The sequence below is a fragment of the Lissotriton helveticus genome, chromosome 1_1 (genome assembly GCF_964261635.1).
Source record: "Lissotriton helveticus chromosome 1_1, aLisHel1.1, whole genome shotgun sequence".
Classification (NCBI taxonomy): Eukaryota; Metazoa; Chordata; class Amphibia; order Caudata; family Salamandridae; genus Lissotriton; species Lissotriton helveticus.
Window position 1 is genome coordinate 1469086323 of NC_136057.1, and position 11793 is coordinate 1469098115.

Below are 11793 nucleotides of genomic sequence, written 5' to 3' on the forward strand. Positions count from 1 at the left end.
CTGGAGCACCGGCAGCCCCCCCCCGTCAGCGCTCCGTCCTCTTCCCACCCCCATCGCTCTCCTTCTATTTCATTGGCTCGGCATGTCGCGGGCGCGCGCCGGGCGAAGTCTGGGCCAAGGGCGGGCCCGTTCTTGCCTGTTACAGACTGTGTGAGACCGGACCGGGCCTATTCTCTTGGTCCGCGGCTGTCTCACCCTGATTCCCTCGGAGCCTGAATACAACTGGAACTTGAGATCTATCCAAATCACCGATAATGGCGAAAAGGGAAACGAGAAGTAAAGCCACAGCCTCCTCTGCCATGGTCGCAGGTACTTTGGACAATATTCTCATCAGAGCTAATTCGCTGGACTAACGGTTTTAGAAAGAAGACTCTCGCAGGGCATTGAAAGTGTCAGGAGATCATCTTTGGGCCTCATAGCGAATGCGAAAACCCCTGACAAGGGCGTGGACCAGCATAACACCCTTCTAGACAGCATTGATCAAACGGTTTCTTCTGTTTTGCAAGACTTAAGGTCCAGTCCCCCTTTGCCGGCTATTCATGAGGTTACTACTGCACCTGAGACTGGGAATGGTTCGCTATCCGAAAGGTTCCAGGACTGCAGCTCCCCCCAGTCGCAAGGGGTGAGGGAAGGGGCTGTTCCAAAAAGGAAACGGGAGTGGCAGAATAAGGGCGGGAAAAAGCCTAAACTAGATCCCCGCTCTAATGCCACTGAGACTACGGGCCCCGTAGTGGACCGGCCCCTCCCCCCCCCCATCAGCCACTGACATCTGCAGTCTGCCCCCCCCCCAAACTCTGACGGTAGCACAGCCTGCTGCTTTCAGGTTTGGGGAGGGGCACACCCGAGGGGAGGATAACTTCACCCGCACTCTAAGCAATATCCTGAAAACTCTGCTGGACCCCATGGTGGCTCGATTAGATTGCATTGAGAGTAGGCTACAAGCACTGGAAACGGCTACCAGGGGTATCGTGGACACTATGAAAAGCATGGGGGATAATCAAAGATTGTTCGGAGCAAGTGGGGGTGCTGCTCATTCATCTATTCCCCCTATTGCACCAATTTCCCGACCGCCGAATCATCTTATTGCTCCTCCTCCCATCCCCCCTAACCTAGGAATTCCCTGCCCCCCCAATCCCCCTATTGTAACCAATGCTCCCCCACCTACCACCCCTACACTAGCAACCCCTCGGGTGCAAATCCTTCCTCCAAGGCCAGCGCAGATATCTGAGGCCACAGCTGCTGCGAACTCCGATAGGCTGACCAGGACATCAACGGGTTCGGGTGCGCACTCTGCGCAAGACGTACGCCGAGTGAATTCGAAGAACATAGTCAACTTACCCCCTGAGGCTGCTGATTATGTAGTGGTCCTAACTGGAGCCCCTATGCTAAAAGACCCTGCACTAGAAAAATTTGCCTCCCTGAAAAATAAGGCGACGAGATGGCTGAATATTCACAGACCCCTTCCCCCAAATATTAACACCGAAATCCTGATGGTTCGAAGAGTTCCATGGGTGGGTCATACCCCAAAGAATATTAAGGGAGATTGCATCCTGGTAAATTTCAGGAACCCGGCAATTGTTTCACACATTTGCAACTGGCGGGGTAGTATGGGAGATACAGTAATTCAGCCACTCTCCTTGTCTTCTTTCTACCCATCCGCAAACACACTTGGGGAGTTTGGGTCTGATGATGGGTGGACCAGGGTGTGCCCTTGAGGATATACGAGAGGTTTCAGGCCAAACTTTTATGAAATTCCTAGACCAATTGATTATTTCCATGCGAATAGGTATAGCAGCCTAGACCAGGTAGATTGACTACACTGGGAAGGACGTCCCCAGGGCAGAGATGAGCGCTCTGAACTCCCAATCGGGCTAATATTCGGGAAACAGATTCAGATAGTGCACTCCGGCTGGGGGCAGGGGCGGACACTACAGACACTCTTGTCACGCAGCAAGTATGCACTCACCACAACCCGGCAGGTTTTACTGTAAATGATCCCCCCCACCCCACCTCAAGGCAGCTCCCGTGGTCCGACCACAATAAAAATAGTATCATGGAACGTGGCAGGCCTCGGTAAGAAAAAGCCCTGTGTGGACTGGGGTTCTTTCATAGACTCGACCGACATTTGCCTTTTCCAGGAAACGTGGGCTCGAGAAGAGCAATTTCGAGTAGGGTATGCTTCATACTCAATCCCTGCAAGATGGGGGGGGAAAGGGCAGACCGTCGGGCGGGTTAACGATTTGGATAAGAACCGACTTAGGATGCACTGCTAAGGTCAGGAACACGGGATCAGACGATGTTCAGTGTGTGATTCTGGAGTGGCGGAATGGTACCAGACTCACCCTGGTTAACATCTATTCCAGACCTGTGATTGTCACTTCCGAGTCCAGAGCCATCGAGGAGCTTGCCTCCTTTCTAGGTAACATCCCTGAGAGAGTGATCCTTGTGATAGGGGGAGATTTCAATTCACACTTTGAGCCACTTGCAGGTTTGTTAGATGGTGCAAACCAGGAGGAGGATGATGTTTGGAAAATCCCCCAAGTGGCTGGGCCCTCGGTAAGGTCATGGGCCCCCCTGGCAGTTCAAATAACCACACTGACGCTCAAATGACTTTCATTTGCAGAAATGTGCAAATATTATAGTAAATGTATTAAGAATTTTGCAACGAAGATGGAACCGTTGAGTATGTTGAACAGGAAGGATGTACGGTTTGAGTGGTCTGAAACAAGAAAAATACCTTTCAACAAAATTAAAAAAATAAAATAAAAAAAAATAAAAAAGGTCCTGGAAGCACCTACCCCTAAACATTTTGTATGGGTAAGGAATGTATAATTACTGTTGATGCCAGTATGTATGGTTATAGGGCCGTTTTATCTCAGAGGTGTGGAAGAGAGGAATGGAATGTTACTTTCGCCTCTAGGACACTTAATGAAACACAGGAAGTAGGCTGTGATTGAAAAAGAACTACACAACCAACTAAATGGAGAATCGACAAGATTTACACAAAAACACTTCACTCCATAACACTCAAGAACCTGCTGGCGAGATCTGTGTAGACTACATATCCCACCTACTTCAGCCACACAAGGAGGAAGCTTGCATTTCTGCTGCTGTCCAGACTGTATTTGCTCAGAGAGGGAAGTATGACTGCCCACCATACACCTGCCTGAATCTTAGCAAGAAAGATTTGCTGTACAAAGTCCCAACAATTAGCACTGTCAATACTAGCCCCCACCCCCCACGAAAAGCAAACAATGAGACAATATTGTAATAAAGACACAAGAACTCATCTCAGATGTTACATGTTTAATAGTGAAGAGAAAAATCAACACATCGCTTCTAGATTAAAAAAAAAACAGCCTTTGTAGAATTACACGTTGAAATTAATTAGTTACACAATCAAGGAAAAAAGGCAACTTGAACTGAAGATACTAAACGCTGCGAACGGTGGAGGGGCAAGCCTACAACAAAAGAAAAAGTTTAGAAACTGGCATGACAGAAGGAAATATCAAAATGTACGCAAGAACGGTTACTAATCCTCTGGCATGAATTTACAGTATTACATAGGACATCAAATCATGCAAAAGCAAAACTCTTTCAACTCAGAAACCTCACTTGTACCACCACCAAGACGATCTACTGATGTGAGTCTTGGCATACTATTCAACATAAGAATTTTCTTTTTGGTTTGTGCCCCTTAATAGTGTAAATGCAGCAACAAAAAAAGTACAGTGGTGGTTGCACTGACTGCCATGTGAGGTCCACTTCAAATACTTACAAAGCCAAGGGAAGGGTATAAAGAAACTGCATGGCTTCACAAAAAGTCTCTCAAAATTAAAGTCAAACCAGTTGTCAAAGTCGCGGATTAGACATGGGAGGAGGGGGGGGGGGGGGGTAGAGCCTTGCTATTCCATGTAAACTTCAAACTCTCCCTAATTGGACAACTGAACAATTAAGAAAGGAGATCCAAGAAGGATGGGGGTCAAGTCGCCTTGCAAAACATGTTTTAACAATAATGAACATACCAGAAATTGTCTCAAGTAAGTTTCTTTCTCAAGTGGGGATAGGAGATTTGTGACCAGGCCGTTCCAGTTGCGCAGCTAAATAAACAGTGATGAATATCTTGCTCATAGGAAAATAGGAAAGCATTATAAGAGGGGGAAAATCAGTTAGCACAAAGGAAGCATACAGCAATCATAGGACTGGTTTTAGGAAGGCCATGCCAATAATTACTGTATCATATGTGCGAGTCTAGTAGGCCATTTAGGAGTCTTAGAAAAAAAAAAAGCACCTGGTAGAACTCGCATCTTTATCGTCCGTGGCCATACATAGGTTATAGACCAACAGCAAAGAACATCAAGATGGTGGTACATCGCAGCAACATTGCATCAAGCGTACTACTTTTGCACATACCTTTTGAAACCAAACAGAAGGGTCTCAAATAATCTTAAAATGATAGTCACAGTTGACATTTTTTTTTTACACTGGTTCAACTAGGAGCTAGAATCTTGTACAAGCCCCAAATTGGAAGTTAACAAAACAAGGCTTGATTTTCTAAACCTACATTCACATACACATTGATGAAAAAACAAAAACAAAGTCAGTCCTATGCTCAAGTCAAACACAAGAGTAATCTCTGTAATGACAGGCAGAGTGTTTGAGGTGACCACACAATATCCTAAGACCACGGCCACCTAACTAAAACAATGAGACTTGGTTCGATATCCAAAACCCACACAAGACACATACTAGATTTAGTTAATACGTGTATTTTAGTTCACAGAATTTTTTCCCATTGATTTACCAGTAGAAAGTATTTCGCATGTACAAGAGCACTACAAAAATGGACTTTGAATTACATGCATTTAACGTGGACTTGTCTGAAGAGCTACTGCTATAGTCTGAACATGAAATGGCACACAACAGGCCAGCACAAAGCAAGGGAAATCACTCCTCCATACTGAGAGCATATAAAGTCCAGCGCCAATTAATTTAATTACAGAAGTTCTCACACTGCATCAAAGGTAGAGTACCACATTCCTATGTGAAAAAAACAAATGTGGGGAATCCTACTGCACTGTTTTCCCTGTAGTGACCTGCTTTATTAATTTGGAGCCTAATACTATGCATGCTCCCACCTACCTAGGACAAAACGTGCTGCTTTGCAAAGGTTCTAGCATGTGGAGATTATGAACTGTACAAATAAAAGACTACCTCCTGTGTATTAGAATTGGGAATATGTATTAGTACTAGGAATTAGTGTGGCATGGCAGTAATGCGCATGCTCTGCGATGCAATGGGATAGCTTGCCATTTGTGAAGTGCCTGGGGGCATAGGCTGTGGCATTGATACCACAGTGGCCACAGACACTGGTGGAGCCATGCCCTGGGCAATGGTCTGAGCTAAGGCTGCTGACAGTGGTGTGATATCTGGGTTCATCTGGCCAGCTGGATTGGCCTGACCAGACTGCGCCCCAGATGAAGCCATAAGGTCATGCTGAGAGACCAATCGTGGCTGCATGGCATGGCTACTGAGGGTGGTGTGAGTTTGAGCAATCCCATGATTGTAATTAGTGACAGGGCACACAGTGGGCACCATTGCCTGTTCGGTGATGGCAGCACTAGAACTCATCGCCTGATTACGAAATTGGGCATTTTGCTCTAGCAGAACCTCGTTAGCGGCTGCTAGATTGGAGACCTGTTTCTTTAGCTCCTCAACACGCCTGCGCAGTGTCACCACCTCCTCTTCTAGCATACGGTGCTCCACACTGCGCACAGGTGTGGTGCTGAAGTCATATGTAGGGTAATGCATGCCCTCCACTCGCCTTCTCTTTAGAACAGAGTTGTGGTCTTCGTAGGGGTCGGCTTGGTACATGCCATTGTACATATCATAACCATCATAGCGGCGCACAGCAGTAGAAATGGCAGGGGGCATGGACATGTGCTCCATGCTTCTGGGGTCATACTGATATTCATACTCATTATATTCTCGCTGGATATGACGAAACTTGCACATGGCCCCTCGCTTGCAGTTTCCCTTCAGAGAGTCCATACACACTGGTACCTCAGCATTGGTGAGGTCGGTTGAGGCGACACCCATCCCCACGCCAAAATTCTGGCTCAAATGAGGAGGCAGCTCGCCACATTTTCTATAGTATTCTTCGTCTTCCCTGCTGCCGTGAAGGAACCTACAATTGATGCGCACGCACTCCTTGTTTTGAAAATCATGGCAGAATAGATAATCGGTCTTGCGCGCGCTCATGCCAGCGGATATATCAGCGTTCTCGGGGTGGCGGAAGCGACAGGCTTTGCCTCGCCTGCAAACATTGCGCAGGAAATCTCTGCAGACGTCCTCAGTGCTGGCTGCTGATGCTTCTTCGCTGACGCTTGCACTGTTATCCCTGTCTGCCATTTCCCCCCACGCTTAATATCTGCGCAGCACGGGCAAAAGAAGCGCTCTGCAAACAGCTGCAAGAGAGAACACCATTCAACTATTAAAAACATAGAAATAGCAGCAGAAGGTATTTAAGGCAACATGATTTAGAAGGAATATCTTAGCACGTCAGGTTGAACATAACATTTAAACAATTATATGTACGTTTATAAGCAAACCCCTAATAAGGATAATCACTGTCTTAACTTTTGTTGATGACCAGGTGATTCTACTGTTTGACATCCTTGCAAAGCAGCCGTTGGGCGACTAATGTATTTTTGCATTTTGGGAAGCCAAAATATTCCTTTCAAACACCTGGCAAATATGAATATCATACAGTTTAAGTGGTTTAAATGTATAATACTGAAGACTTTCAATGGCAGTGGTGTGGCAATTATTTATGTACGGATATTTAAGAAATAGTTTATATTGGTTTTGGTGCAAGTCCAATCCAAAAATTCTTTATTTTGGCCATTTGAGACCATAAAAGATACAATAAAAACATTTAAAACACATGGAAACATACAATATAAAAACAACGCAAGAAAGCGAAGGACTATTGAGTTCAGTGCCTATAAGAGTATGATAAGCTGGGGACCCATTTAGCTACAATTCATTTACAAAGTATTAAAAAGTTATCCTTTCAGTACTTTTCCCCCTTAGCTGCCACATGGCCATTAGATACTTGGCTACCGCAAAAACAATATAGTGCAGGGTACTTGTCTTCAGGATTCTGTAGGATTGTAAATAATTTCTAAAGCCCAGATTCCTACACAATGGCGCTAGCCAGTACTTTCTCGGTCTATTGTAGGCAGGGCAAAAAAACAGCACATGTAATTCGTCCTCCTCATTCGTACTGCACCCAGGACAGATTTTATCGCCCAGCATTGTCCATTTAATTGTGAAGGCTTTAAGGGGCAGTGTACCAAACCTCCATTGGATAAAAAGTTTCCTTGCGCTGATAGGAAATATAGTGTCCATATAATCTTCAAAATAAAAAGAACTTTTGGTGGCCAAAAATTGTTCGGTGAGGGTGCCGACTTTCGGTGCACACAGGAGGGAGGTTAGGCTTTTGTCCTTGAAAGTCTTGGTAAGCATTTTGCGGGACACCCCTAGACAACCTCTTTCGGGATCATCCCAAAGCTCAACTAGTCCCAATCGATGCAACTCGTTTAACATATGCCACCCATTCTGCCACAATTATTAAGGCTCAGGACATGCTTAAGATCCTGCCTATAATGGGATAGTTCACCAGTAGACCAAAGCCTGTGCCAGTATCTCAATGGTTTTAGAGCCAATTCATCCCCTATTGAAGGGAGCCCCAGATCTAATCTCAAGGGTAACAAAGGTGTACCTTGAGGGAGAGCCAACAAGCGTCTGAGGAAGTTGTTTTCCACCTTGACTAGCGCTAACTCAGCATTGTGGCCCCACATCTCACCTCCATAGGATGAGGCTGCTCTGGCTTGGATTTTAGGCATCTCTAAGGCTGGCCTGACAGGTTTAAAAGTTGATGAGTTAGAAACCTTCGAAATTGCCCCCGTCATTTGGGATAACTTTAAACGGGATCTCGCTATCTGTGGACCCCAGGATAGATTTTCGTGTAAAGTTACCCCCAAATACTGGAACGTTCTAACCCTTTCCAGCCTATCGGATCCCAGGGTTGGATTAGGCCTAGTTGTTGTGGAGGGATTGAATACCATGAATTTGGTTCTCTGCGTTGATCTCTAGGCCTGCGTCCTGCAGAAATCCCCAAACCCATCCAGTATCCGTTGGATCCCCATCGGGGATTTGGAGAGCAGGAGGGTATCATCAGCAAACATAATTGCAGGAACCCTCCTGCGTGCCAACCTAGGGGCATCGTTGTCCCTGACATTATCAAGGTGGGATATTACACCATTAACAAAGAGGCAAAACAGGGTCTGCGCAAGGACACAACCCTGTCTTACCCCCCTGAGGACTGGAAATCTAGCTGACAGCGCCCCATCCCTCCCGCACCTAACCTGGGCAAAATTCCCATCATGGAGCCTGATTATTACCTGTAGCAGCTGTGGAGGAACACCTAACTCCCTGAGCACCGCCTATAGTTTCTTACGAGGTACCAAATCAAATGCGGGCCTCAGGTCCACAAACACCATGTACAGACTCCCCCCCCCTCAATCTCCACTGTTTTCCAGTAGAGAAGAACGAGGCGAAAAATCTGGTCCATGGTGGACGTGTTTTTCCTGAAGCCCGCCTGGAGAGGACTCAGGATCGAATTGTCCTCCACCCAGTCCAGGAGATGGTCCAACAGAAGGCGGGCAAAGAGTTTCTGAGGTACATCTATAAGGCTGATCGGCCTGTAGTTGGTCAGGAGCAGAGGAGAGCCCTTCTTAAAAATTGGTACTATCTCTGCCCCCAGCCAAGTACAGGGGATCTCCATCCCTCCTAGAATTGAATTAAAAATAATTAGGAAGTAGGGACCCCAGATCTCTGGATGGTGTCTAAACAGATCTCCAGGAAGTTTATCTAGACCCCTGGTGCAAGTAATTTTCAATATGTTGATCGGTTGTCGGCGTGAATAAAGTATGAAGTAATTTCATGGTACTGAAATAAACGTGTTTGTGTTGTGGAGCAGCTTTGATTAAACTGACCCAGTAGGAATGTAAAAATAGTTCAGTTATCTGTGGCTACGAACTAAAGAATCCTCACATTAACTTACCAGACTAAATTAGCAATTAAGATGCATCATTTGATATGTGACAAAGAACTCTACACCCTGACACGTAGTTTCTCTATCAATACCCTTTCATCGCTTAACCCTCGTCATATCTTGGATATCAGAGCTAAGTTAACGGAGACATACATCCCATGAGTAATAGAAACCAATCTAGGAGGGGTAAGGTACCAATTTACATAATACAATGAATTAAAAAAAAAAACTGTCGCTTAAGCTAACATATAAATACAACGACTGAGAAAGAAAGCAAAAATGAGAGACAGAAGGACATTTGAAACAGACTCGCCGCAAGGGAACCCATAAATTGACCCTCTCCTCCGGGCATGGGCACTAAATAGGAACACAAGTAAACTGCCTGGAACAGCCATGCAAACAAGAGGCATATTCGTCTATCCTAACGACATTACATCTCCACAACCTTATTTAAACTCTGGTCTACCAAACAAAATCCAAGACTTTGCATGCTCTGGCAAGTAGCATAAATCAATATGAATGGGCATTCTTCATGTGGCGATGGAAAGGAAAAAAATTCGAACCAAGCGCACATGGTTAACTGGCAGAACAAGGCCTGCGTGGCAGAGGCAAAACAAACGCGCCTGGATATTTAATAACGAACAGCCTTATCGGCGATGTGTTGCGTCTACTGATATATTACGATAGTATTTGAAGCAGTTGGCAGTGTGAGGCAAGAAACCAAAATTAAATGGCCACTGATGGCCAGCTACCGTAGAATGTCCAAGACACACCGATAAAAAGATGGGAACTAATTGTCCTGTAGCACTAACGTTTTTGGTGGGATTTAATGCCGTTAATAAACTTTGACAGAAGAGTTTCTCCAACCCTATCACAATGACGCTGCCACAGAAATAGTTATCTTACAAGCCCTAAAAACGCAGGCTTAGGGATGCGTAACGTGATTTGGTGGGTCGACTAAAACGTCTCTCCGACTTGCAGGAGTATATGTGCCATCCAATTTACCCTTTTTCCCCAAACTCATCCTGCACGATAATAGATCGATAACTAATGTGACGTATGCACAACACGTATGACGACCTTAAGACTCGAATGGATATAGTCCTCCTGATAGCCGCACGGTACACCAACTTCAGAAGTAAAAATACACAGGTGAGTGAATAGATTCCCAACAAAAAAGGCAGGGTATGAATCGCAACAAGCTCATAGCTTTTATTGTCTCGCTTATTTTAAAGTATATTCGAACTTGTGGAACATTTGAGAATTTCAGCTACAGTAGTCATAGTGGCCCTGATAGGGAAGGTATCTTGTTTGCTGGTCTCGCTCAGTGTACTGCACATTCGTCAAGCTCAGGACGCTCAATCGCATCTCACCGATGCACGACACTGGCTCTAAATGGTTAAGACCGCGATGCAAAACCTAAAAATCGCGAAATTCAGGGCGATAGAACAATTGTGCAAATGGTGGTGTTCCTGCAGCTAGCATTCGCCTGTGCAAGAATAACTTACGGGAATCATAGCGGCTATGCGTCAGGGAAAGGGCCAGAAAGGTCAGCATTTCACCAACCAGAGAAATATAGCCAACCTGACGAACAAAGAAGTGGACACAAAAGTCTCACCAGGTCATTTAAGAAGCGCGAGAACCATTAAGCAGGGTAAACAATAATTCATCTACATTTTAATACAATATGGAAGCACTATACAAGACTGCGCGCTACCATGGCTCTCACTACACTTTGTCTTCCTGAACAAATCTGGCTTTCATATTATTAAAAAAGCAAGGGTTTAAGCGCACACTAGGGAGCTGTTGCCACTAAACCTTAGAAGACGGACTAAACGCGTGAAATCTCTACAATACCCATATAAAGAATAGTCCTGCCCCAAGATGGCCTCCGCTCGCCTGAAAAAGCCAGCGCGACCTACCCGAAATGGCCGCCACGTTACGTCCATTAACAGTGATGGCCACCACCAGCTAGATCGTGGCATCCATAATGGAATGGGAAAGCTAGCCATAGTTAACATTAACCAGCACGGAGCGAACTCGACGCTCCAAGATGGTAGCGGGGAAAGGCGTGTCAGCCATTTCTACCTCTACGAGGCCCTAAGACAGCTCGCAATTTTTAATGCATACAATAACCCTGCCCTCCATCCCAGCAGGGGCAGAAGGGACACTGACCTGCAAAATACCCCCGCTGCGCGGCCTAATGCTGCGATTGTCTGCCGCCGCGCTCCTCGCCGCGGCTTTTTGCCTCTGCGCTGTCGCTTCGCTCGCTGCAAGGCCCGGAAGCACTTCCCTCTCTGTCTCGGGCGCGCTTCTGTAGTTTCAGGGATGCAAGCGGTCCAGACTAGCGCTCTATATTCAGATCAACCAGCGATGGTTGCTTCTTTCTCCGAAGCGAACACCGCGCCGAGACGGAACATCTGCAGAATGCGCCACTTCCGCCGCGAACCTCCTCTGCGACGACGGTGAAACCAGATACGAACCAATCACCTCTCATACAACCTAATGACGCAATTTAGTTCCGCCCAGTGCACTGCTAGCGATTTGACGTTTCGAGCTTGAACACTCACTACATTTCCGGGGTGGGTCATTTAGTTTATGCCGATGCTCGTAATTGTAAACCGAGGCCTGTGTTTTTTCCATTAGTTCGCTTTCAAAAAATGGGTCGTAAA

General features: G+C 46.0%; 1 protein-coding gene across 1 annotated transcript; it reads right to left on the reverse strand.

Moving 5' to 3' along the window:
• Positions 1 to 3286: 3286 nt before the first annotated feature.
• LOC144828170 (zinc finger CCCH domain-containing protein 10-like) lies at positions 3287 to 11588 on the reverse strand. Its single transcript, XM_078686270.1, has 2 exons — positions 11297 to 11588; positions 3287 to 6467 (listed from the first exon to the last, which is right to left on the reverse strand). The coding sequence occupies exon 2, from the start codon at positions 6409 to 6411 to the stop codon at positions 5257 to 5259; it is 1155 nt and encodes a 384-aa protein (XP_078542396.1). The 5' UTR covers positions 6412 to 6467; positions 11297 to 11588; the 3' UTR covers positions 3287 to 5256.
• Positions 11589 to 11793: the final 205 nt, after the last annotated feature.

Excerpts from the sequence above, each read along its gene's own strand:
- LOC144828170 (XM_078686270.1), bottom strand. The coding sequence starts at position 6,411 with ATGGCAGACAGGGATAACAGTGCAAGCGTCAGCGAAGAAGCATCAGCA.